Below are 27,948 nucleotides of genomic sequence, written 5' to 3'. Positions count from 1 at the left end.
TAAAAACATGGCGTACGAATGTTTGCTGGAAAAGTGTCAAACTCGTCTGTAGTTTCAATATTTGCAACACATTGTGATATATTACGTTTTATTTCGTCTGTGGGATCGTTCGTACATTCTTCGTAATATTTATCATTATTCAATTGTCGCAATACCTCGTTTTTATAATCTTCAGTGTTCATAATTACAATTGTATTTGATTTATCTGCTTTTTTTGATCACAATAGTTTTATCTTGTGATAGTTTTCGCAAAGATTCAAGTTCAGCTTTTGTAATATTACTGTACCGTTTCCGGTTATGCTCGGACTGCAAGATTTCTTCCGTTACCGCATTTATATAAAAATCCAGATACACATCACGTCTAGCGGGTGGGGTAAATGACGATCCTTTTTATTGAAAAATGGAAAATCGCGATAAGAGTCAATATAGTTTAGTTCACTATAATCAAACTCCGTATTTGCCTGGCTATGAAAATACTCTTTTAGTCTAATTCTACGAGTAAACTTAAAGATGTCCTCTGCAAGTTTTACCTTATCATGAGATTTAGTCTTTGGGCAAAATTTTAAACCCTTACCTAAAAGAATATAATCATCGTCACTTAACTGTATGGAAGACAGGTTCAAAACCGTCCTCTTCCCGCTCTGTATTTTCCGTAGCCTTTTTTTTTTGGTTTTCCTCCAGGTCTTCTTGTCTGCGACTCTGGTGAATCTCCTCTGGCGTCGTCCACTTCCGGTGCTGTGACTGTCAGTAGGTCCGCAACAACTTTTGTCAGCATCTCCAGAGTTTTCTGGAGACTGGAAACGTCCGTCAACTTTTTTGCCCCGTTTCTCGTGACATCTGCGTAGGTTTCCCTTCTGCCCGGGGCTGTCACGTTTTTTTGCTGCATGTTTTCTATTTCTTTGTTCACACAATGTGGTACGGACGGGCCACTTTTACCATTACTCTCACTTCCAGTTGTTCTCTTCTCCGGTTGCTGTTTAGACGGGTGTTTCCGGTGAGTGCGTGGTTTAGGCGGTTTGGGCGTTTTCGATTTACCTCCTCTGTTTTGTTTGGTTGATTCTTTAAAGCTATTTTTGACGACCTTGGTGGCAGATGATGAATCATTCGCACTATCAATAATGATAGCGCCATCTTGTTCTTGGGTTGACCGTTTGAGAAATTCTAGCTTCTTTCGGTGTTTACTTAGAAGTACCTTTTTCTTTTTTTTCGATTTTCTCGTGAATGTCCAAATCAACATTGAACATCTCTTCATTGTTCAGTTCTTTTTGAATCTCCTGTCTTGTTTCTTCTAGAAGACGGCCATGTTCTGTGGAGCGTCTCAGGTGGTCATCGTGGATCCGGTCACAAATATCACCACTTACTTTTCGAAGAAGATCATCTACCGATCTTTGTAATTCTGTTTCACCTCTTCCAACATTTACTTTTAGTTTTAGTCTGAGTCCTTTTGGTATAACGTTTTCCGCTCTGCAGTTTTCAAGGAATTTTGCATGTAAAGTGCTTTTCATTTGTTTTTCCGCTAGTTGTTCTAGTAGATGTACACGTGGATCAGAAGATGCCATGTTGTTGATAATAACGACGTATACGATGGTAAAATTCAACAACAACACGTGAATATTTATCTTTTATCAACGTTCCGGCGCTTACGCCTTCATCAGGATAAATACATAATAAAACAACGGACGTAAAGTCATGAAGTAAACGTTACGTTGAATGGCGGGAAAACGTATAGATCTACTGTTTTTTTTAAATATTACATAAATTAATGTGAATAATAAATAGCAAGTTTAGTACATTACGGATATAAGAATACAGGATTTTTTTTCCTTTTTTAAGGTAATGTAAAAAAGTTCAAAAGAAAACTTAGATAAAGCAGATCATGTAAAGTATGGGCAACTAAAGTCTGAAAATTACTCAGTTCATGTAGTTCAATAAACATGATAATTTTTTTTAATATTACGCATTAGGTAATGGCTGTGTAATATATATTATATTGGGGTTTCCTAATTATAACTATTGCATTTATTTCAGGCATTCTGTCAAATATTCAGACTTTAATCATATCCTCCTACCAGCAACTGACCCTCTCAGCCTATGCTAGGACTGGTGTTTGTTGTGACATAAATGGCCAACACACTTCACTTTCCAAGAAGGGAGAATACAGCTTCTTCAAATTCATACTCAAAAGTTATGCTCAGGTCACATTTGAAAAAGAACCATCTACACTGAAGACTATAAAGTTTGCAGTATTAGAATTGCATTATGGGTCAACCCTGATTGGTAAAAGTCTTGATATAGTCTCAAATGAAGTCATTCTACATCCTGGATCTACTCTAAAACTACAAGGTGGTGGGTTCAAAGCTGGACTTGGTCCTGGAGCAGGCAGCAATGTAAGTTTAAAACTATAAAACTGTTGAAAGATTTATGTACATATCTAGTAATTAAAGCAAATCAGTTACCAGCTGACACTGAAAATGAAGAAACCTTACAAACTGGGTCACAGACAAATTATGAAATTAACTTCTGAAACAGTGTTTGGCAACCATTCATAATTTACACAATTTTCAGTCAAATCTTCCTTCACGTATTCTGTTCTGGTTTCTATTTACAGATTAACAATATAGGCACAGGAGCTGGTCATGGTTCCCCAGGAGGCTCAATGTCAACCAGTGTTGTAGGAGGTAGTTCTTACGACAACACGCGACTTCCTGTAGAGACAGGCAGTGGTGGCGGCAGCTCACCAAGTGGAACTGGTGGTGCTGGAGGAGGATACCTGAAACTGTTTCTCTTTACACTGCTTAGAGTGGATGGTAATTCATTTATTTAGCAGTTTTTTATTCCTTGAAAGATCTTGAAAATAGTGCTAGTTTTACAAAAAGGCCATCAATTAGCATTGACATGAGTGTAAAGTTCTAGTTGTTGGCATTCAGACAGTAAACAGTTCATAAAGAAATGGTTTACGTGACTGGAAATGTTACTGGTAGATTATTGGTTACATTTTATAGTTTATCTGTAAATCCTTAGGTATTTAAATAGACACATTTGTAAACAGCTAATAAAAAACAAGTTCTTACAAGATATACTGATTTTGCAGGGACAATACAAGTAGATGGGGAGGCAGGAGCTGGGTCTAACACTGGTGGTGGAAGTGGTGGCACGGTTAACATTACAACGCCACTGCTCAGTGGAGATGGTGAGGTCAGAAGTAATGGTGGAAAAGGTCAAGGTTATGGAGGAGGTGGTGCTGGTGGCAGAATGGTGATCAGGATCACTGAAGAGTAAGTAAATGTGAAGTGCAATACAGGCATACAGCATTCCATTTACAGTCTCGGCTTCAACCATTTCAAATCATAATATCCATAGGAAAGTCTGATTTAGTTACAAACATCAACTGTTCAGCTTATTTCTGAGAACAATATTTTCTTTTTTAAATGCAAGGTATTTTGTTTTGCTTTGAACTAACGATCTATACTGAAGTGTAGAATTTCAAAAATTGATACTGAAGAAATCTCAAGTTCATGTGAATAAGCAAGAGGGCAGAACATAATTATGAGCTTTATCTTATGGTCAGTTTAAGTTTGATTTTCAATTGTTAACATTCCTATGAAATAACTCATCCATTGTGCCCAATCACGTGATCGCGCTACGTCCTTTTGAGCTGGAAAGTAAAAGCGGAAAGGTTAACAAAAATTATAAATCGGGCGTAAGTTTTTTATTCAACATATTGTGTTAATATCATGCATATGATTCGAAACCTGTTTGAAAGTGCTAGCCCCGGTACTACGATTTCCCCACCAAAACCTTCTTGTTTTAACGCTATTCCTGTTCAACCACTTTCGACATTGTGCAAGTCAGTTAACAGGAATAACATTGTAGTACTGGGGGTAGCACTTTCAGATAGGTTTGGAATCATGTGCATGATATTAACACAATATATAGAATCAAAAACTTACGCCTTGATTTTTCATTTTTGTTTACCTTTCTACTTTCACTCAAATGACGTAGCGCGATCACGTGATTGGGCACACTGTCATTGCTTGGTATTACTTTCCATTTTGATTTTTATCAAACATTACAAAAGTGCACAAACTGTTCTACCGGTATATGCAAGATACATCTTTTTCTTGTTTCCTTGTTACTTTTCAATTCTGAGCCATTGTTTTGTAGTTTTTTCTTGTTAGTTAAAAATGTGACTAACTCGTTGAACAGGAATGACTTCATTGGCAACATGAGGGCATATGGTGGAGGTAATAATCATAATATAGAAACAGTAAAAGCTGGTCCAGGAACTATTTACCTACTGGAAGGACAATCTCCAAGACTTGTCCACTCACTGGAAATACAGGGAGATGTAGACAGTTCAGTTCAGAAGCAAAGCTATGTTTATATTAACGGAACTTCAGAAGAATTCCAGTACCGCTTGCTGACATTAACAGGTGAGTTTGTCAGAAATTATCCATCTGTAAATACAGTTAAACCTGTGTTAAAGACCACCTCTGAAGAGAGACCACCTGGCTCTAAAGACCACATGTCTTGTTTCCCATTTTAAAATTTACAGCGTATTTTAACCTGTGAATAAAGACCACCTCCCAATAAAGAACACATTTTGGCTCTCTAATGGTGGTCTTTATAGACAGGTTTGACTGTACTCTGTTGTAAATTTGTTAATCTCTTTAGAAAATTTTGTAACTGTTCAAGGAAATATAGTATGGGAAAAGTCTGTGTAAAATTGACTAAAGCAGATGGTTTGTCTTGCCAAAATAAAATGGATAATTGTATGAAGATTGCTTTAATCATTAGCTGTTCTACTTAATTTAACGTACAGTATAGGGAAAGGTTGTTTCTTTTCAGCTGTATGTATGGGCCATTATGTTCATGTTTCATTGCAAATATTCCGTACCAAAAGGAAAAGGTGAAATCTATTTTGTCCCCTGGCTGTATAGGATTTTTTTTTCATTCTCGTAAACTTTGTCTGTTGATAGACTACTCTGTTTCAAGTCAGTAACTAGAGAACATGTAACTTTGACAGTCATACTTCATAGATGATTGCCTATGGTCAACACTTGGTCCGTATTGCTTTGAATGTTATTAAGTCCCAAGTTCATGTTTACAGTCACCTTGAGACTGTCTCTGAACAATATCTAACTCTTAGTTGACCAAAACTTGTCAAATTTGAGGCTGAAACTTGTCTCGAGTGAATTATTTGAGAACACTTGAGTTGATTGCTGTCAAATTTCAAACGATAATTATTGTCGGTAGTCATAAGATTATATTGATAGCCAGTAGGTCTAATGCCAAGGTCATGAAAATCTCAAGACTGCAAAACCATTTCCTTCTAATCACTGGAAATGGATATAGTCTGTGGACTTCAAACATAGTAGGATGATTGTTTACGAAAAGTGTATAAGACATATTGTCTTGGAGATCAATACATGTCAAGGTCACAGTATCCATGAAATTAAAACTGGTTTCCAATCAATAACTAAAGAATGTTTGCAGCTGTTAAACTTCATAAGATGTTGACCAGTCATTAGATTTCCATTACTGATTCAGAGTCGTAAGGTCAAAGGATAAGGTCATAGCATACTTGTGACTTGATAGTACATACCCAGTTACCCCTGAGATGTGTTATAAAAACTCCTTTTAGAATGTAAATGTGAAATTTTTTAGTGGAAGTTGATACTTTTTCTTACCCTGAAAAAGGAAGAAAATAGACATTTTATAATGATATGTTAAAGTAGGTGAATTGAATGACAGAAATCCAAAACTTTCTACTTCTTCAGGATATGCCAATATGATATTTGGGTCATCAGATACAGTACTAAAACTTGACGACATAGCTGGCGACTCGACAGGGACCATACATCTTACAGATAATCAAGTTGCTCTTGCTGCAGTGGTTGCAGGCGTACCTGGAACTTTCACTACAAATGTCAACTTTATTGTTGGAGAAAGTGCTACACTCCATGTGCCGCAGACTTTAATTGTAGCTGGAGTTAGCCTTGATATAAAAGGCACTAGTACATTCAATAATTTAATAATTGAAAATGGTGGTACAATAAAAGGTTATGAAACAACTTTCACTTCAATTTATGTTGATGGAAAATATACTCCAACAAGTAACCCTGGAAGTTACGCACTTGGTTCAATGAAACTGAAAGCTGGATCGAACTTTATCTTGCCAGCAGGTGGATTGAAAATGGTAATTGGAACTCTAGAACTGAAAAGATATGTTGTCTTGGAAGCTGACTTTGTGGAGCTTACAGCTGTAACAGTAATTCTTGAAAGGGGAGCATCCCTAAACACCAATGGTAAGGCTGCTAAAGACAGTCCTCTGATACCAAGTGGAGCACATGGAACTGGAAAGAATGGTGGAGCTCATGCTGCAGCAGGAGGAGTAGCTAGTGGTTCACCTGTCAGTGATGCTTCAGATCCTTATGGAACAATTTATAAACCATTGACACCGGGAGCTGCAGGAGGTCAAGGAGGGTCAGGAGGCGGCTTTATTCATATTGTCACTGATGAGTTAATTCTTGGTGGAATTCTACAATCATCCGGCATGGACTCTACCTCAGGCGGAGGAGGGGCTGGTGGAAGTGTCTATGTAATCTGCAATGTTGCCCTAAAAGGTCTTGGTATAATGGAATCTAAAGGAGGTTCAGTAACCTCTTCCAGTGCTGGAGCAGGGAGTGGAGGTCACATTGCGGTGGAAATGAAATCTGATCAGTACCAGGGAAAATTTAGTGCAGCTGGTGGAACCTCACCTGCAGCTCATGGGGACGGAGGTCCGGGCTCCATTTATCTTGTCTCGGACAATTATGGTGAAAAGCTGATTATAGATAATGAAAATGGCCAAACTGACTATTATACAACTTTAAATGAAACCAATTTATATCTCAGTTTTGATTTGGTTGATATTTATAACAATGCTAAGCTTCAGTTAAATAAAGATGCAAAAACTAGAGAACTCAATGTTGTGAAAGTGAATGGAGATGGAACAGGTCTAATTAGAATTCAAGCCAATCAGATAGGGAGACTGGAAAGGTCAATCACTGATACCAAAGCTAACTCTAAATTGAAGATCAACTTAGAACTCCATAATGGTGGAGAATTTGTCATGTCAGAAACTGTCACTATTCTTGGTCTTGGGGATGTTGCCCTAGATTTGAACGGCGTTTTGAGAGGTGCATCTAATCTTTACCTTGGCCCTAAAAGAAAAATGAGGATAGGCTCTAAAGCAAAAATAGTCACATTTACAGCAACTGATTTGTCAGAAATAGATTATGTTAATTTCGGAACACTTCAGCTAGAACCAGGCAGTTTTGTTGAATATGACCCGGACACTGGAGCTAAAATTAGAGCAAGTAATATCAATTTGAAATTCTCAACTAGAATATATGCTGACTATTTTAATATCACTTCATCCAATTTAGATCTTGAATTAGAAAGCAGTCTTAGTTGTTCCAGTGGAAACCGACCTAGTTCTAACACAATGGATGTTACAACAGGATCAGGGAAGTCTGAAAATGGTTATAACGGGGGTGCAGGCCATGGTGGAGTTGGAGGCGGAGGAAAGTCAGTGCATGGTACATCTTGCAATTCCTTGTATGTACCAACAATTGCTGGAAGCAGAGGAACATACAATGTTATAACTAAGGAAAAAACTGGAGGCCGAGGTGGTGGCTGGATTCATACTAAAATTGGAAATTTGCTGATAAATGATGGTACGATTTCTGCTAATGGTGAAGGTGCTATGTCTAATGGTGGTGGTGGAAGTGGCGGAAGTGTTTTAATTGAGGTTTATGAATTTGAAGGCTATGGGAAGATATCTGTCATAGGCGGTGCTGGTTTAAATCGTAATGGCGCTGGTTCAGGAGGTCGGGTTGCTGTGAACAGTACATTGCCTATTGAGTTTGAAGGTACATATGTAATGTATGGAGGAGCTGGGGCAGATGATACACAGAGTGCAGGAGGTGGTACAGTATATCTAGAGGATATCAGATCTGCCAGACCATACAAACGGCTTCTCTTGGACAACCAGGATAGACCTTATGACAAATATGCAACCATTGATGAAAGTTTCAAGTACCATTACTTTGACGAAGTGCATCTTGTGAACCAAGCCTCTGTGCATCTAGCAGACGACAACCGGAACACAGTCCTGGAAATAGATAAAGTGTATGGTGATGGCACAGGTTTGATCCATTTACACAAGAACCAGATACTCAAAGCTGAATACAGACCATTAGTGAGAAATGCCTTCCTCACTGGAGTAAACTTCATCATAGATTATGAATCAGAAGTTTATTTCCCATCCATAGTGTATGTGTATGGTAAAGGAGTTTTCCTGACTGGCCAGACAGAAGCCAGATCTTTGGCTTTGTTTGGACGCCTGACTGGTATAGCGGACCTGATCCTTGGGTTTGAAACCCTGATTTACTTTGGGGACCATGCCCACACAGCAGGCATTGATGCCGATACACAAGCCTATTCAAACATTGAACCCGCTGGAACTGTTATATTTGGAACAGTAGACTTGAGAAGTTACTCAGAAATCAAATATTCCCCAGATCAGACTGTGCTGCAGAAAATTGCTAAAATTGATGCACGGTACCAGTCTAAGATTTCAGCAGAAAGTATCACAATTCAGACTGGTATCCTGAATATTGAAGCAGGGGCAACATTGACTTCATCAGCTATATATAGACCAGAGGACACTCTAGATGAACCACTTGGACAAGGTGTTAATGCAAGTGGAGGAAATAGTGCTACTGGTGGTGGTTATGCTACACAAGGTGGAGGTTAGTATTTAAGTAATTAGAGGTTTTACTACTGAGAAGCATTGTTTACTACCAATGTCATGTTCTGTTTCCTTTATCGGGCCATGATCATCTTTTTTACCTATATATTTTTCTTGAGTGAATCTGCTGTGTTTTGTAAAGTAGTTTTTGTCCAGGTTTAATGACTGACTTGCCATATAAGTAGTATTCAGTTACTTGTTTATACTGCTTTTTATTTACCACACAGATTATTGATAGAATTTTATTATCATCACCATTTTGAAAAGGTAACGGAATAGAATTTTGAGGAGAATAGGTCATTTGAATCTCTTTCTACCTATTTTTTATAGATTTATTAGATAAAAAAACTTTTTATGCCCCATTTCAGATATGAGGAGGGAACATATTATTGTCATGTCCTTATTGGCCCCTAATATTTTAAGGGTCAGTAGGACAAAGGTCAAGATCACTGTGACTTTTACACTGAATGATATTCTGAATCATCAAGACTTCATAGGATGATTAACTGTGATTAGTAAAAGAACTCAATTGTTTTGGAGGAAAGTAGATCAAAGGTCAAAGTCACAGTGATGTTGAGACCAAAAAACAGTTTCAAGCTAAAATTAAGAACCATTTGACTTAGAGTTGGCAATCTTCATAGGGATATTGTCTAGGATCAATAGATGATCCAAATTGTTTTGAGGTCAAGGACACAAATTACCTTCAGACCAAAAAACAATTTCCACTTAATAACTGAAGAATGTTTTGGCCTACATTTATTTTGTGTTTTTCTTCCTTTTTCTTTTTTGAAGCAAAATGCCAATAGATTAAGTACTGCTGACAGACTGTGACTGATTTATGTGTAAAAAGTGGAATTGTAAATGCTAGTGTATCAAAACCTTATTTCTTAATTTTGAAGGCTTATTTAAAGATGATAAGTCACTAATCAGAGCAGGAGGTTACTATTACGGGAGTTTGTACCTACCAACACACAGGGGTAGTAGAGGTGGAGCTGGTGTGAGGAATGCTGGGGGCAGAGGTGGAGGCTTCATAAATCTCAAGGTATTCATATTTTTTCTTATATTATAGTGTACGCAACTTGACCCCAATGGTTGACCTTTGCATTATAATACATAATAAGGCACAACCTATTATTGAAAAGGAGTGTATGTAAAACACGAGCTGCACGAGAAAAGGGAAATATAAATTTGTGTAAATATAAATTAGTGTATTGCAAAGTTTTAACTGATCAAATGTTAGTATTTATACTTTGATACTGCACTGTATACAAACTAATTCCATCTAAATATACACGGCTACCCTAAGCACCCTTGATTTCTACAATAAAATAATCAATATGAATAATCAGCCTAAGGTCAACCATCGCGGTCAAGTTGCGACTACTATACAGTCACTGTGATGTGTTACTGCTTTCCAGTTTATAATTGAATAGATTTTATGGAAGGTGGTAACATGCATGTCATTTAAAAAACGTCTTCCTTCATAATGATAGCTAGAAAGTTAAAACGGTAAAATAAAGTTCCTTGTTTATTGTGGGTATTCGAAGAAAGTCCTCACCTGGAATGGATGGAACAACTTATTTCAAGCTGAGCCCACAGTAGGCATCATATTTACCTTCCCAGCATCCTGTCTAGGCTGATACTGTTGGAAACAGTACCAGTTTAAGTAAATCACCCAGCACTGAAAACTAGTTGGATGTAGGCTGTGACTTGGAGGGGCACCTGGGGTCTTCCTCCACCATTAAAGCTGGAAAGTCACTATATGACCTATCATGTGTCCTAGCGACGTTAAATTCAACAAAGAAAGTGACTGGGAATCGAACCATTTCGCCACTGACTCCTTTATAATTATTTATATATATTTTTGTCAGTGTCTCAGTACCAAATATAAGAAACAAAGCAGTGAGACTATAATATACAGAGGAAGCTTTGGTGTTAAACTTTGGTACTAACTGCCGATAAAATCCTGTATGGTATTGTCAGCTTATGCAGTATTTAACAGCAAGTGTGAACAAAATTCTTCAAAATTTCAGGTTGCCACAGACTTACTGGTAGATGGTACAATATCTGTTGATGGATCACATGGCAGTAATAGTGATAAATCTGGTGGTGGCAGCGGTGGAACAATATTCATTGAGTAAGTAGAGATATTTATGTATCATGGCAAAATTTTCATTAATTAAAGATAACCTGTTCTGCCAAGTTCCGCATTGTAGGAAAAACTCCCATATAATTGTTTAACAATGTATGACAACTTACAGAGTTCAAATTTAGAAAATTACAAACTTTATAAGAGATGAACAAGAGAGATTTGCTCTTTTCATTGAACAAGTTCACTTGTTGTAATACATACTTGTTCCCATTAATATTTCTCACTTCCATCAACAAAAGATGCTGATCTTAGTGTAAAAAAAGTTAAAGATGACCAAAATTGCATCAAAAACAATGTATCAGCTTTGATAAAATGGAGTGTATAAAATGTATGTTTTAACCCAGAGAATGCCAAAAATATCCTACATTATCTCTGTAGAGATAGATATTGTGGTGTAGCTGCAAAGATTGTTGCAAATTAATTCTAAATACTCAGGGGGTCAAATTCCATGGAGTCATCAATTACTGGATAGAGGTGAATATCATAAAAGCATTAAAAGTTATATATCTTATTGACATGTTTTACAGGTCAATCAACCTTGAAGGACACGGTGTGTTACAGTCTCTCGGTGGAGACGGATATTGTGGTGGTGCAGGAGGCAGGATTGCGGTGTATCTCGATACTCAGGTGTATTTCCACGGAAGTTACCAGTCACTGGGTGGGGATGGCAATGGACAATATCTGAGCCAAGGTGGAACTGGCTCTGTTTATATACATGATATCAGGTGTGTAATGTTACTAAAGCTTGCAAGGTGAATATAAAAATCATGCATGCATGCCTGTTTAAGACAGGGTTTTCCAACCTGAGGGAATGGAAAACCATGCATCAGTGACGTTCTTTCATCTGTACTGTCCTGAGGGTTTGGAAAACACTGTTATCCATGAATAGATGTTTTAAAACATTTTTCTTAACTAATAATTTTAATTTTTAAAGATACTGTAAAACAGTCTGAACATTATGTTTTACATCACTGTGTATTTTTTTAAAATCAAATTAATAAATTATTATTTGTTTACTTGCAGAAATTCCCGCAAGTATGAACAGTTCCACATTGACAATAAAGGAAGATCCTGGGACCATCAGTACATACTTGATGAATATAAAGATGGCTCGCCTAAAGACAGCTACTACTTTGATGAGATACACATAACCAGAAATGCTTCAGTCCAACTTAAATCCAGTGATCTTATTCCAAGAAATCTAACATGCAATAAAATATATGGAGATGCTTTTGGAAGAGTTTATCTGAAGGTTTGTATGTAACTGCTGGGCCATATTCATCAATGTTTAACCCTCATCATGCTGAACACGATTGATTCTGCCTTTATGACCAGTGTAGATCATGATCAGCCTGCACATCCATGCAGTCTGATCATGATCTGCACTGTTTGCCATTCAGTCAGTATCTTTTTGGTATGCACCCCTTTTAACAGTTAATGGTACTGTCCAAATTGAAAGATGGACAAGTTCATTATAGAAATTTAGCAGGGTAAGGATTAAAGTCTGATACTTTTAGAATTAAGACCAGCAAGCTTTCAGTTTGCCACAACTTTAATTTAGAAAATTTACACTAATTAAACCTGACTGAACTATTTGTAGCCGCAGGATGCACTTCCTGCAAAATTTCAATGAAGGGCTTATTCAGATCAATGTTAGATGGAGGCAGTTTAATTGAATAAAGTGTCCCAGAGGTAATATACAAGTGTTGAAAACAGCCTAAATAGGTAACTGAGATACAACTGTGTGTAAAATCTACTCTTGACTGCTCCATAATTTACAGGCAAACCAGACAGCTTTCTTGGAGGAATATCAGACACTGACAAAACTACCAATCAATTTATGGATAGACCAGGGTGCAAGAGCCTACCTCTCCCCTCTCATCTATATCCTTGGCCTCGGAGAAATTGCTCTCAAATGGAATGGAGAAATGGTCAGTGTACGGCATATAAGGATTGTTCCAGGACGGGTGATCAGCATTGAGAGGCAAGCAATGACGAGCCTTATTGAAGACGGAAAATTTATTGTTGGTACCCCAGGTGCATTTCAGTTTGCTAGTATGGAATTAGGTGCCAAAGCTGTTATGGAATTGCCTCCACCCATGCCACTGTTGTTGACTGTAGGAATATTGGTGAGTTGTTACTGTGTAATAGTAATTTTACTTAATGGCTGTTGTTTATTTGTAGCAAATGGTTAAAGCTATTTGTCATTCTGATTTTGCTTCCTGAAAAAGAGCAGTGGAATGGTGTTGTGAACTAATGGGGTTCAAATCCACAACATAATGTTGATCTCCTGCTACTATATCAACTAAAATACTATCCCCTCATAATCCATAATATATGTATATTTATATATACATGTATGTGATACAGGAATGCATCAGGTGTGATAGTCATTCCATAATATCTCAAGAAATGTCATTTTAAGTGTTGCATCAACACATAAAATAAACTTTTTGTTTCAAAATTTTATATGAAACAGCAGAATATATCTTTGGATTCATTGAATAATCTCTTTTAAGACAGTTAATTTGACTGACTTACTATTGCTTCTTTCAGGACATCAAATATGATTCAAGATTCAAGGCAGATTCTTTTCAAGTACTTGCAACAGATTTTTACCTGGAATCCCTGGCTCAGTTTGTCTGTATAGGAACTGGGCGTGAATCCCAGGCAGGAGACTCGCCTAACATTGGAGCTGGTGCTGGTCATGCCTCTATGGGTGGTGGATGTGAGTGAAATCTTTTTGTCTGTTTTTTCTTGGGGATATATAAGAGTCACATGTCCGTCTGTCTGTACATTTGTAATTTGTGTCTGGTCTATATTTATTTTCTAAACTGCTGGAAAGATTTCCACTAAAATTACATCTGTTACTTACTTCATCAAAGTAGTGTGCAGTGCACACAACCCAGATCACCAGGTCCAACATCAAGGCTGCACTTTGGAAGGCAATGGTCAAATAGCTTAATTTTATGTTTGCTCCATATCTCCTAAAATCTTTTATAAAGCTTGACGGATTTGCACAAAAGTAGCATCAGTTGTTTACTCATTAAGATGGCTTGCAGAGCACATGACCTAGATCAAGATCAAGGTCACATTTAAAGGTCAAAAAGTATCTGCTCCATATCTTCTTTGTTACTGAAAGGAATTTCAAACTAGCATCAATTGTTACCCCCATCAAGATTGCAGAGTGCAGAACTCGAGTCACAAGGTCTATAGATGACAAGGTCTATAGATGACAGAAAAGAAGGAAGAAAATTCTGTTGAAAACATTAGGGGAATTTGAAACAAAATGCAAAAACTCCACAGAATAATAAATTGGTGGTTGTATAATGCAAATTTTCATTATGCCCTTACTACAGTTACAAATTACATGTCATCTTTTTCTTTAACTTACAGTTGGTGGTGACCCTGCTGTTGGTGGAATTGCCTATGGCTCTCTATATATACCTAATGAGACAGGTAGTGTTGGTGGTGGAGCAAATGGAGGACGTGGAGGCGGCAAGGTGAAAATCCGAGTTCCGGCTGAATTCTTACTAGATGGTAAAATTCTGGTAGATGGAGCACATGGTGGAACCAGCAGTGGAGGTGGTAGTGGAGGCTCAGTGTTCATTGAATCAGGTAGAATTTATACTTTCTTGATGTGGCCACATTTTTACCCAGTCTACATGAAATTTTGTTGGAATGTTTATCTTCATGAAATATAGTTCAGTTTTGAAACTTGCTTATTTGGGATATAAGGAAGTAGGTCTCTAAGTCAAATCACTATTGCTATGCTAGAGGGCACATTTTCTACCTGATGTATTTGTCAAAAGAGCAAAATGTTTTACTCTGTGTGAAATTTAGGCCTATTTTGAAACTGGGTGATTTTGGGTAAAAGAACTAGGTTTCAAGGTCAAATCATGAAACCTTGTAAACATTCCAGGGATCACATTTTCTGACTGTTACAATTGAAAGATGGTCTAAATATTTGTAAGAATAATCTAGGCTGATTTTGAAACTGGGTGTTCTTTGGTCAAGTAACTCTAGAGGCCATCTGAACATGAAAACCTGCCAACCAGATCAAGTCCTTGAAAAAAAAAAATTAACACTTCAGAAATCACATTGTTATTGGATCTTCATGAAACATTTCTTGTCCATCAAGTTTCATACTTAACTTGGTGGTTAAGTCTGCTTTAACATATAGTGAAAGCGAAATGGTGATGATAAGTTGAATGACTAAGAGCCATCATGACAGTGTTGTTACAGTCCCAGAAAGCTTCATACAAAATGCTGAAATACTGTACGCACAGATATTGTTGGGGAATTACCACATTATGAAGACTTGTGTAGTTTGTTTTGGATGCAAGTTCAGTTCCTTAAAAACTATTGTCTAGCCATTTGTCACTAAATCTAAGGTTCAAGTACAGACAGGTGTCCATCCTTTATATTATGTTGACACCTGATAGTGCATTAGAAAATAAAAAAAGTAAGAACCACTATTTATGCATATTGTTTCTTAAACCAGGGACCATGTCAGGACATGGAAAGGTGTCTGCTATAGGAGGTAAAGGTCACAGGTCGGCAGGTGGTGGTGCCGGCGGAAGGATTGCCATTCATACCTGGGACTCTAACTACTACAAGGGAGAGTTACTGGCATACGGCTCTGGTGGAACTACAGGTGGTGATATTGGAGGACCTGGTACCGTGTTTGTGGAAGATAAAATGGATGCATATACATATCAGAGCAGGTGCAAGCTTTATTTTGATATATTAGGTCTTTTTCTTCAATTTTTGTTTGAATATTTTATTGCATCAAGTGCAAACACTTATTTCCTGATGGAAATTTTAACCCCAAAAAATGCTGTGGCCATATCAGAACACTAAAAGTCTAACCTAAAGGCAGTAATGTTTTTTTATGTTTTACACATGTTATACAACTGATAATAGTCTTTATGTATCAAAGGTTACTGTGTGGTTCTAGGAATAATGATACATACTTATCTTTTGTGCACTGAAAGTTGTTTGCAGATATTTATTTGAAAATGATGTTGCCAAGAGATGTCTATTTACTTGATTGTTGAGAGGAAAGTGTCACCAAAATTTTCAAGATATTATGTATGGTATTTTGATAGGTTATACATTGATGGACAGAACTTGATGCTACCTAAACCTCTTGTGGTAAATGAGAAAAATCCAAGACATGTTAGAGAAGCAGCTGAAGGACTCCAGACATCAAACAATGCTCAACTTGACTTTGAACATGTAATGTTGAGTCAACAGGTTAGTTTATATTTGAATCCTATATGTCAGTAATTTTTTACCAGTAATAATGCAGTTGATGTATTACAGGTCAGAAAGAAGACAGTAAGACAAATTATTCTTGAAGTTCAGAATCTCACTACCTTTGTCTTTAAAGTTCATTGTGTTTTAAAACATTGAAGTAATGATGCAGACAGTTAAAAAATGGAAATTAAAGTTAACTAGAGCTGCTTTTGAGAAAGGAACATGCCTGCCTAATCATCTGAATAGTAAGTCTGTCTTTATATATATATTTAGTGAGTCTATATGAACGTATTTGAATGGTTCCGTAATTTTTGGTCAAGGGCCATAATTCCGAAGTGCCTGGGCCGATTTGGCTAGTTATCGAACTTGGCCAAGGAGTTATTGGCAAGCACATTTTGTTTAAGTTTGGTGAAGATCATATGAGAAATGTTCAACTTAGAGTCTGGGCAAGCTTTGTGACTCACAGACAGACAAACAGACTGGAAAAAATCAATATGTCTCCCACACAACTGTGTGGTGGGAGACATAATAAGTGAAAACTGGCTGTTGTAGTCCCTTGTTTTTGATTTCACATCAAGCCTGGAATGTGTCTCCAAGAAAGCTGATAATATAACCACTAAGGGCAATTGATTTAAGAGTGGCATTGCCTGAGGGTGTGGTAACTGGTAATACAGTCATAGTATGTTGATTACCAGACTGCTAGACTGGGTCTGGTTACCCCTAGCAAGACTCTAAATTCAGAGTCTAAAGGGACCCAGATCGTTAGCCATTTCCTTTAATAAGATTAGTAACAACTAGCCATTGTCTTTAATAAAATTAGTTACAACTAGCTTCTGACAGCTGTGTTAGTGCATATTGCAAATTAAAGTTGTCAGCCTTTTTATATTGTTACACTCAATAAATTGTTTTGTGTAAATGCAATGTTTACGGTTAGGCAGGTATAATGTTGCAACAAAATGCAACTGTAATGATACTAACGTTGGGTAAGAAACTCCTTATGGATGTCGACTTGATGTTAAGGCACTTCTGTAAAGTTGCCAGCCTTTTTAGCTCACCTGAGCACAAAGTGCTCAAGGTGAGCTTTTGTGATCGCCCTGTGTCTGTCGTCCGTCGGTTCGTTCGTCGTCAACAATTTGACTGTTAACACTCTAGAGGTCACAATTTTGGCCCAATCTTAATGAAACTTGGTCAGAATGTTACCCTCAAATGGTCTTGGACGAATTTGATATTTGATCATCTGGGGTCAAAAACTAGGTCACCAGGTTAGATCAAAGGAAAAGCTTGTTTACACTCTAGATGTCACAATTTTGGCCCAATCTCAATTAATCTTGGTCCAAATGTTACCCTCAATAAAATCTTGCGCAAGTTCGATATTGGATCATCTGGGGTCAAAAACTAGGTCACCAGATAAAAAATCAAAGGAAAAGCTTGTTAACACTGTAGAGGTCACATTTATGACTATATCTTCATGAAACTTGGTCAGAGTATTTATCTTGATGATTTCAAGGTGCAGTTTGAATCTGGGTCAGATGGGGGTCAAAAACTAGGTCATTATGTCATATCAAAGGAAAAGCTTGTTAACACTCTAGAGGCCACATTTATGACTGTATCTCCATGAAACGTAATCAGTATGTTAATCTTTATGATCTTTAGGTCAAGTTTGAATCTGGGTCATGTGGGATCAAAAACTAGGTCACCGGGTTAAATCAAAGGAAAAGCTAGTAAGACTTTAGAGGCTACATTTATGACTATATCTTAATGAAACTTGATCAGAATGTTGATCTTTAGGTCAATAGGTCAGGTGAGCGATACAGGGTCTTCATGGCCCTCTTGTTATATTGTTACACTCAATAAATTGTTTCTCTGTTGATAATTTTTGTTTTCAAGTCAATGCTTAATAATTTCAGGCCATGTTGGAAATAGGTCCAGGAAAAGACAGTATTACATCTCTGAACATTGATTATATGATGGGAGATAAAACAGGCTATCTGCATATGAAGGATGCACAAACAGCCTATCTGGAATATTCTCAGTTCTCTATTTTACGTTCAACACCACGCGTAAACTTCCGTATAGATCAAGGGTCACAGATTTGGTTGTCATCTGATTTCAAAATTATAGGAACACATGTGCCTGCATTCCAGGTAAGAAATAGAGACAGATTGAAACAGGTAAAAATCTTAAAACATTCAAGATATAATTAAAATTACTAAAGAAAGAAATCATTTTAAAAAATAGATGTAAACTACCTTGTTACCAAATTTCATTCAGTGCATGGCATTACTGGGAATAACTTTTAGCAATCAGTCTGTTTTCAACTACAGGTAGAAATAAAATGTATCCTGAGTGTTGATAAATACATAAGGAATTTTGTTCTTAAGAAATCTAGAATAGGTTTATAACCAAGAAAAACTGGTCGAGGAAATGTTAAAAGATGTGAAATAATTTGAAACAAACCTAAATTGCAGAAAGCTTCTCCTACTTGCTTTTTATGGGGGAAAAAAACAAACATATATTGCACACACAAAAGCTTAAGTACATACTTGGTATATGTTGAAGTTTGATTCTTGTTTGTATAGAAATATATATTATACTGCTTCTTTAACTGAAAACTCATGCATGGCTTTTGTTCTTTTAGCTGGATGGCCTGTTGATTGGTGTCTTAAATTTGACACTGGAAGAAGACAGGAAGATGTACATTTCCGACACAGCTTCTAATGGCAGAGTTGTCAATGGCAAACTTCAGACATTTGAAAATGGTATAAATCATTTTAGAAACGGTAGAACATAAAGATAAAATAGACATTTAACAATAAGTAAGAAAATGGTTTTAGCCTTTAAATGAAAAAATAAGACTAGATATTAACATAGAACATCTGTATAAATGGTTTAGTTATTCAGTTATGTATTTCCTACACATGAGATTTCAACAGGGTTTTTGCATTTCTTGTTCATTTCAAATTTTCAAAGTTACAAAAAATGTATAACTATACTATAGAGTTGATTGCCAGCTTCTGGTGCAGGCTTTAGAGATGTTGATATCTGAGTTAAAATGTTTTATTATTATCCCCCGCCGATGAAACCGGGAGGTGGGTATTGAAATGGCGTTGTCCGTCCGTCCGTCAGTCAGTCCGAGCCCACGAATGAACATTTGTTTGGTACAGAGAACAATAGGTAACGGTAAATTCTATTCATTCTATTCATTCCGTAGTGTTTATTGGGTACTTTTTGTCGCATATTTTAACAAAAGAAATACCCGATAAAGGTCCATCTGTGGGAACGTCTGTCCGTCCGCAGCCATTTCTCAGTAACTACCTGGTAGAATTTCATAAAACTTGAAATAAACATGAACCAACATACTGCAATGATGCCCGTCAAGTTTGTTTTTGATTGGTCAATTTCCCTTAGAGTTATTGCCCTTGATTTAATGAAAAATACACGTCTGCAGCCATTTCTCAGTAACAAGTTTGTAGAATTTCATGAAACATGAAATAGATATGAACCAACATACTTTGATGATGCCCGTCAATTTCTTTTTTTATTGGTCAATTTTCCATACAGTTATTGCCCTTTAATTGTTTAAAAATCCACAGATTTGTACATAACCAACCAACAAATTGGAAGAATTTCATTAAACTTCTTTCATTCTTTTCCATGAACATTTATTATAAACATGTGAAGTTTTGTACCCCCACCAGGGGTCGCCACCTTGCCTTGGTCACACCCACTCCCCCTCACATCACTCCCCCCCCCACGTCATTTTTTTTTTCATTTTTAATTTCCATCAATATTTATAATCAACATGTAAAGTTTTGTACCTTCACCCCTCCCCACCCCCAACCCCCACCCTACAAAAAAAGCATTCATTTTCTGTTAATTTGATTTTGACTAATGAAATTATTTGCTTCTGTGTAACATTCTTAACTTTTTGCTGGATATATTTTTTTGCCGTTCCTCACTACAGACCCTTTCGGCGGGGGATACCAATTCATCGAATTTGCTTGTTTCCTCATGCAGGAGTCCTGGGTATAGGAAGGCTTGCAATGCAGGCAGGCTCCCAGATAAAACATGATGACTATTTCAACTTTGAGGTATCAGATATCCACATGAGGTACAACTCCAAAATCTTGGCTAAACGAATTACAGTTATAGCAAGAGACATACACATGGAAGGGGAGGCTACCTTTGATACTACAGGTATGTGGGAAAATAAGAAAAATAAGGGATAATTAATTCTAAGAAACTTACTTGTTTGCTTCATTAAATATGGCTGTATGTTCATTTCCCAACAGTATTTCAGATATTTAACAGCAGTCATTTGGTATATCAGGTACTGTAAACTTAATTTTGTGGACATGGAATTTCATGGTTTTGACCAAAATTGTGATTTCAAAGGGATATGAATTCATGGATTTCAAGTTTCGAATATAAATTAATGGGAATTTTACTTATTCTTGGGATTAAATTTCATGGATTAAGCCGACCATGAAGCATGTGTTCAGTAAAACATGATCTTCTGTTGCAATAATTACATGAATGCTATTATGCACTTCATTTATATTTGATCTGCAACATCCTCTGAGTGTAACCTTATTGTATAGGCCTGATTTTTGTTCTTACATCGTACTGCTTTGGACATAAAGATTTTGTCAAACTTTTCTATGTAGCAGGTGTTTTATGTAAAATGCATTTTCAGCCCGTGGAGGAGCTGGGAATGTAAGTGCTGCCCAAGGAGGTGAAATCAATGTGAAGTATGCAGCAGATCAGACTACAGTAGTGAGCAGTGTAGGTCTAGGTGGAGGACATGGTGGCTACGGTGGTGGAGCAGATCATGACAGTTACAACTCTGGTAAGTTACAGGTAGAGGAACACAATTAGAAAAGAGAGATAAAAGTCAGTATTCCCATATCAGTTAATAGCATTGCTACATTATTGGTAATACAACAATCAAAATATTGAGAGAGAAAAAGCATGCCGAAGAGGAAGGATTGCCCTTCACTAGTTTAAATGTACTTGATTTATAGCCATATTTGAAGAAAAAGTTTGCAGCAAGAATTTGCTCCTAACCCAATTCAGAGCAGCATGCTTTAAGAGAATCAGGGATATAGTCCTCTATTCATCAAGTACAATGCTAAAATATTCTGTTAACTCCAGACAATCCTGTTTCTTCATGTATTTGGTAACAAATAGCTATGTCACAATTGAAGCAAGACTTATGTAAACATTAAGTTTCATAATCTGTTAATTTGTTAATCTGATTGAACTCAGGGTGTCTTTGAAATATCTGCAATATCCATAAACTATAGAGGTATATTCACAACAGAGATTGCTTTTCTTTCCTATTGAGTTTTGTTGTTCACCACAAATTTGTGAGTATGTTTTTAAAGTCTTCAAATCACTTGCCCCTCACTGATGTGGGTATGAAACCTTACTTTGGGAGTAGAATTCTTCAAGTGAGGAAGTCATTTAGCTGGCTTACAGAAAGTTGCTGGTTTACCCAGGTGTCCTTTCATGCCTTAAACAATGCCCTGAGGGGTATCTGAGGTCTTCATCAAAATCTGGATCAAGTAGCTGTATGACCTAATTTTGTTAGTGTTACTCAAACGCAACAAAAACAAAAAGTCTGTTTAGTTTCAAAGACAAAATAGAGAAATGTTGATTTCAATCTTACAAGTTCATGTGTGTTCTTTGTAGGAAAGCCATATGGTTCTTACAGTAAACCACATCACACAGGCAGCAAAGGTGGAGGATTTGACCCAGGTATGGGTGGAAGTCGAATTGATATTAAAGTATCCAAAGGATTCCATCTTGACGGCAATGTTGTAAATCTTGGTGGGGCAGCAACTGGATCAAACAGCGGAGGTGGAAGTGGCGGTAGCGTGTATGTCCTCACACAGAACTTCTCAGGTCATGGACTCGTTGATGTAACTGGAGGTAATGGGTTCGGGACTGGATATGGGGGTGCAGGTGGAAGAATAGCTGTACATGTTCAGTGGTTCAAGGAATACTCTGGTGACCTACTGGCTTTTGGTGGATTTGCTGGAAGTAGTGTTGCAAAGACTGATGAAACAAGACATGGTGCTGCTGGAACAGTATATACCACAGACTCAAATGAAATTGGCCTGGACAAGAAAGAAGTGATAATAGTAGATGGTGTGGAAACATACGTTGATGGTTACACTTACCTTCTGTTAGATAACAATAATAGAAACAAAGTTCTAGGAACCATGGTGATGAGTGATGATGGAAAGAAGCCATACAAATTTGAATTTAGTGAAGTAGATGCTATCAACCATGCAGTATTGTGGATTGAAGGTGACGATTCAGAATTGACTGTTCACAAGTTTAATGGTGATAGGACTGGTTTAATGCATCTAACAGGAAAGCAGAAAGTTTATTCTGAGTATAAAGAATCTACTAGCGGCTACACTGTAGCTCCAGTGAGTTACAAGATTGAAAAAGATGCGGAGATAATTCTACCATCAACAACAATCATTCTTGGAACAAGGTCAGATATGAATGGCTTAATGACAATGGTACAAAATCTGACTGTTGCTGAGGGTGCAAACTGTATGTTCACTTCCACGTCTCGAACTGCACTCATTGAAGCTGGCAAATACGTCCATGAGACAAAACCAGGAAATATCAGCCTAAGTCATCTTACAATACAAAGAGGGTCAGAAGTTACATTTACTGAGAAACCAGGATTGAATCTTGTTTTAGATCTTATCAAACTCAGCATTAAATATGAAGGACTCATGTGGATGAATAAAGGCTCCATATTTTCAGCAAATGGGGTAGTTGAAAGTCTTGGCTTGCTGAATATCGATTACCAAGGTCACACTGCACAGAATGGACCAGGCGCTGGGGGGACCAGTGGTAACAGTGGTCATGGTGGTGCTCATGGAGGTCATGGTGGTGCCCCTAAACCAGAGTTTCCGGAAGAGATTAATAAGAAACCCCATGATTCTGTTTACAGACCAACACATCCTGGTAGTGGAGGAGGTAATGGTGACGGAGTTGGTGGAAGAGGTGGAGGTTATCTCAGATGGGAAGTTGGAGAAACTCTTTGGATTGATGGAGAAGTGACACTTGAAGGAGAGGCTGGTCAAAGTGGGAATGGAGGAGGAGGGAGTGGAGGTGGTGTATTTATAGAAACAATGAATTTTACAGGATTTGGTCACATTGACTGTCACGGAGGAGCAGGAAGAGGTAATGGAGGTGGAGGATCAGGTGGAAGGATTGCTGTTCATATAAATTTCTCAAATCGATACATTGGCAAGTTGAATGTGGTAGGTGGACTTGGAAGCGGAAGTTTACCATCAGGAGCAGCTGGAACTGTATATCTCCAGGAAAATGCCAGAGGTCCACAATACCTTGATGTGAAATATGATACAAAAACAGGGGAGGAAATAGTCACAGCTCAACACAGAAGACTAGAAATAAACAATGATGATTTAGACAGTCACCTCTATGTTGACCATGGAGAACCATGGCTCTACACAGTATTGTTTGAAGAATCAGACAGAGAATATGAATTTGATGAAGCTATGCTTGAAGGTCACTCTAACCTTTTGATTGAGTATCCTACAGGTACAGATGAAAAACAACGTTATGCAGTTGAAGTGAAGATTCATAAGTTCCACGGAGATAGAACAGGTGTTGTTAGATTGAGAGAAGGGCAAAGATTATATGTAGAAATTGTTGAATCAGTCTCTAATGAAACAATAGCTCCATGCAGTTTTAGAATTGACAATGGGTCTGAAGTTTTTATGCCATCCATAACAAACCTACTGGGAAGCAGAACTGTTTTAGCTGGTAAGATCACAGGTGTTGAGGACATGATGATTCGGGGAGGTTCAACCCTATTCCTGGCAACTGCTCAGACTGCACGTATAGAGAATAGAAAATATGTCATGGAGACCTCACCTGGAAATTTCACATTTGGTATACTGAGAGTTATGGCTGGTGCTGTAGCAAGATTTAGAGACATATCTCAAGTATGTGTAATAACAGTAGCAGAGTTTTATGTGAAATATCAAGCTTTGCTTTACATGAATTATGTCAAAGTTGTTTCTGCATATGGGCATATTGAAAGCCAAGGAGAATTAAACATGTTTGGTGTTGGATATGGGCCAGAGAAAGGTCCTGGTGCTGGTTTCACACTTCCAGATGGGACAGGTGTAGGAGCTGGTCACGGAGGTTTCGGTGGGGGGCCTGGTCCACTTATGGAGGATATCCCTACAACTCTATCAAAACACCCCTAGAAAAAGGAAGTGGTGGGGGTAATGGTAAAGGCATTGGTGGATCTGGTGGTGGATATTTAGAATGGGATGCTGGAGATCTGATAGAAATAAATGGATATTTGACCGTTGCTGGATCTAATGGAGTTGGTGGAAATGCAGGTGGTGGCAGTGGCGGGAGCATTCTCATGTATTCAACCAATATGACAGGACATGGAGTGATGGCAGTAAATGGAGGAAATGGTGTGGGGAAAGGAGGTGGAGGTTCAGGAGGAAGGATTTCCATCAGGTGTATGTTTAGATACTCCTATGGAGGTCAGTATCTCAATTACGGTGGGGATGGTACAGGGGCTAATAAAGGTATGCATGCTGGTGCATCAGGTACAACATACAAAGAGGAAAACAAGAGAGAACTTGAATACCGACACAAAAAGTATGATCCAGAGCATAATACCACATTCCTAGATGTAGACCACAAAATGATCCATTCTGATAATCGTCTAAAATACAGCCCTGCGCCAACATTGATCCAAGACCCTCCCAAGAAATGCTATGAATTTGATGAAATGGAAATAACAGGTTCTACTTATACATTGATTTATAATTGTTCAATCCCAGTACTCACTGGATCAACACACACATGGATACCCTACTGCTCAGATGAAGTTCCAAGTGGAACTATTTACAATTGCTCAGAAACAGACTTTGTGGAACTTGTAGCTCATAAGTTCATTGGAGATAAAACTGGACAATTACATATCCGGGAAAATCAGAGAGTTTGGGTGGAATATGTTGAATCTGTCTCAAACATTACAGAAGCACCTGTCAGTTATATAATTGATAATGGTTCAGAAATTGTCTTTCCATCAGAAGTCCACATTCATGGAACTAATAGTACAATTGCTGGTCGTGTTACTGGAGTCCATAATTTATATATTGAAGATTCTGCATGGGTGGAATTTAAAAGTACGGGAAATACTTCACTACTAGAAAATGGAGAACATGTCAATGCTACAGGTTATGGCCATTTTGCATGGGATCAACTGCATGTAAAGAGAAATGGACATGCTGGCTTCCTGGATATTAAGTTTGAGTTACTGGTAGAGACTAGTGAAATTAAAATAAAATATCAAGGTAAATTGTATATGAACAAAGCTAAAATCAACAGTACATATTCCTGGATTGAGAGTGAAGGCATATTTCATCTGAATGGACACGGATTCCCCTCAGAACAAGGAGAAGGAGCTGGTTATACAAGGTCTGGGGTTGGATATGGGGGTGCACATGGTGGTTACGGTGGTGGATCTGATCCTACGGCTGCACCAGAACCCTATGGTAGCATTCTGATTCCAGAGGAGCCAGGTAGTGGTGGTGGAAATGGTGGTGGTGAGGGAGGAAATGGGGGAGGAGTTCTTCACTGGATCACTAGTCATTACTTTGAGCTGCATGGTCTACTTGCATTACAGGGAACCAGTGGAAAGGGTGTAAATACTGGAGGAGGTAGTGGTGGTTCCCTGCTTATTGAGACTATGAACTTTACCGGACATGGTATAATTGACACAGCAGGTGCTAACGGAACAGGAACTGGAGGCGGAGGTGCTGGAGGCAGAGCAGCTATACATTGTGAGGTAATTTTATTAATGTTATATGTTTTTGAAATATTTTTACTTGTTAAACTGTGATACATTCATTACATTGCCTTGAAATAATGAATTTCCGTTTAATGAATACAATGCTGATACATACGTTTAAAGAGAGGAATCTTTTATGTAAAACTAGTGATAATGAACCTGCATGGGTGTGTCAAAGTTAGTGATGTCATGCTTTATTATACAACCAAAGGGACATATTATGTTATGACGCTGGTGTCCATCTGTCCGTCCGTCTGTCCGTTAGCAATTTCGTGTCCGCTCTGTAACTCTTGAACCCCTTGAAGGATTTCAAGGAAACTTGACACAAATGTTCACCACACCAAGATGACGTGCAGAGCGCATGTTTTGGACGTCTCGCTTCAAGGTCAAGGTCACACTTAGGATTCAATAGTCATATCAGTTTGTTTCTTGTCTGCTCTGTAACTCCTGAACCCCTTGAAGGATTTCAAAGAAACTTGACACAAATGTTCACCACACCAAGACAACGTGCAGAGTGCATGTTCCCGACGCCTTTCTTCAAAGTCAAGGTCACACTTAGGGGTCAAATGTCATATCAGTTTGTTTCGTGTCTGCTCTGTATCTCTTGAACTGCTGGAAGGATTTCAAAGACACTTGGCAGAAATGTTCACCACACTGAGACGATGTGCAGAGCGCATGTTCCGGATGACTTGCTTCAAAGTCAAGGTCACACTTAAGGGTCAAAAGTCATATATGACTTTGCTTTGTGTATATTGCTCTGCATTGCAGTGCTCTTGTTTTTATTTGGCAGATCTCTTTTTTGGTCACTTACAATAATTCTTTTTAAATTACTTCACTTTTATGTTACTATAAATAGCTTATTTTGAAACTTTTTTACTATTGGCCGTAGAGAAAAGCCGAGACCACTTTTCTGTGGTACAACATGGATGGTACCTCTAAATTTCAGGTGTATTCTGATCAGTCACCGTTCGGCGTCCATTGTCCGTCCGTAAACTTTTACTTTAACGACATCTCCTCATAAACCACTAGGCCAATTTCATTCAAACTTCACAGGAATGTTCCTTGGGTAAAGCTCTACAGAAATGTTCAAAGAATTGAATTCAATGCACAACTCTGGTTGCCATGGCAACCGAGAGGAAAAACTTTAAAAATCTTCTTCTAAAAAAAACAGAAGACCTAGAGCTTAGATATTTGGTTTAAAGCATTGCCTAGTGGATATCTACCAGTTTTATTCAAATCATGACCTCGGGGTCAAAATTGACCCAGCCCCATTGGCTCACTTGATTTTACATAGGAAAATCTTCAAAAATCTTCTTCTCAAAAACCAGAAGCCCTAGAGCTCAGATATTTGACGTGTAGCATTGCCTAGTAGACCTCTACTAAAGTTGTTCAAATCATGATTCCGGGGTCAAAATTGACCCCGCTCCAGGGGTCACTTGATTTTACATAGATTTCTATAGGAAAATCTTCAAAAGAATTTAAAAAATGAACCAGAAGGCCTAGAGCTTAGATATTTGACATGTAGCATTGCCTAGTGGACCTCTACAAATTTTTTTCAAATCATGACCCCGGGATCAAAATTGACCCCGCCCCAGGGGTCACTTGATTTTACATAGGAAAATCTTCAAAAATTCTCTAAAATAAACCAGAAGGCCTAGATCTTAGATATTTGACATGTAGTATTGCCTAATAGACTTCTGCAAAATTTATTCAAATCAATTTTGATCCCCGGGATCAAATTGACCCCGCTCCATGGAGTTACTTGATTGTACATAGAAAAATCTTCAAAATTTTATAAAAATAAACCAGAACTAGAGCTTAGATATTTGACATGTAGCATTGCCTAGTGGACCTCTACAAAAT

General features: G+C 37.7%; 1 protein-coding gene across 1 annotated transcript in view; it reads left to right on the top strand.

Moving 5' to 3' along the window:
• The window catches only part of LOC123558659 (uncharacterized), a 119,339-nt gene that overhangs the window by 54,387 nt on the left and 37,004 nt on the right, over positions 1-27,948 (top strand). Inside the window, exons 51-71 of the mRNA XM_053544773.1 lie at positions 2,029-2,387; positions 2,609-2,807; positions 3,092-3,275; positions 4,207-4,437; positions 4,675-4,742; positions 5,781-8,798; positions 9,697-9,839; positions 10,831-10,934; positions 11,477-11,674; positions 11,973-12,201; positions 12,731-13,078; positions 13,506-13,677; positions 14,346-14,567; positions 15,454-15,676; positions 16,061-16,208; positions 18,119-18,355; positions 18,850-18,970; positions 20,229-20,408; positions 20,908-21,060; positions 21,906-24,211; positions 24,310-26,082. Of these exons, the coding sequence (XP_053400748.1) occupies positions 2,029-2,387; positions 2,609-2,807; positions 3,092-3,275; positions 4,207-4,437; positions 4,675-4,742; positions 5,781-8,798; positions 9,697-9,839; positions 10,831-10,934; positions 11,477-11,674; positions 11,973-12,201; positions 12,731-13,078; positions 13,506-13,677; positions 14,346-14,567; positions 15,454-15,676; positions 16,061-16,208; positions 18,119-18,355; positions 18,850-18,970; positions 20,229-20,408; positions 20,908-21,060; positions 21,906-24,211; positions 24,310-26,082 (10,616 nt within the window). The remainder of the gene's footprint in view (positions 1-2,028; positions 2,388-2,608; positions 2,808-3,091; positions 3,276-4,206; positions 4,438-4,674; positions 4,743-5,780; positions 8,799-9,696; positions 9,840-10,830; positions 10,935-11,476; positions 11,675-11,972; positions 12,202-12,730; positions 13,079-13,505; positions 13,678-14,345; positions 14,568-15,453; positions 15,677-16,060; positions 16,209-18,118; positions 18,356-18,849; positions 18,971-20,228; positions 20,409-20,907; positions 21,061-21,905; positions 24,212-24,309; positions 26,083-27,948) is intronic.

Source organism: Mercenaria mercenaria, chromosome 5 (assembly GCF_021730395.1).
Source record: "Mercenaria mercenaria strain notata chromosome 5, MADL_Memer_1, whole genome shotgun sequence".
In the NCBI taxonomy this organism is placed as follows: Eukaryota; Metazoa; Mollusca; class Bivalvia; order Venerida; family Veneridae; genus Mercenaria; species Mercenaria mercenaria.
This window is presented reverse-complemented; position numbering and strand designations above follow the sequence as displayed.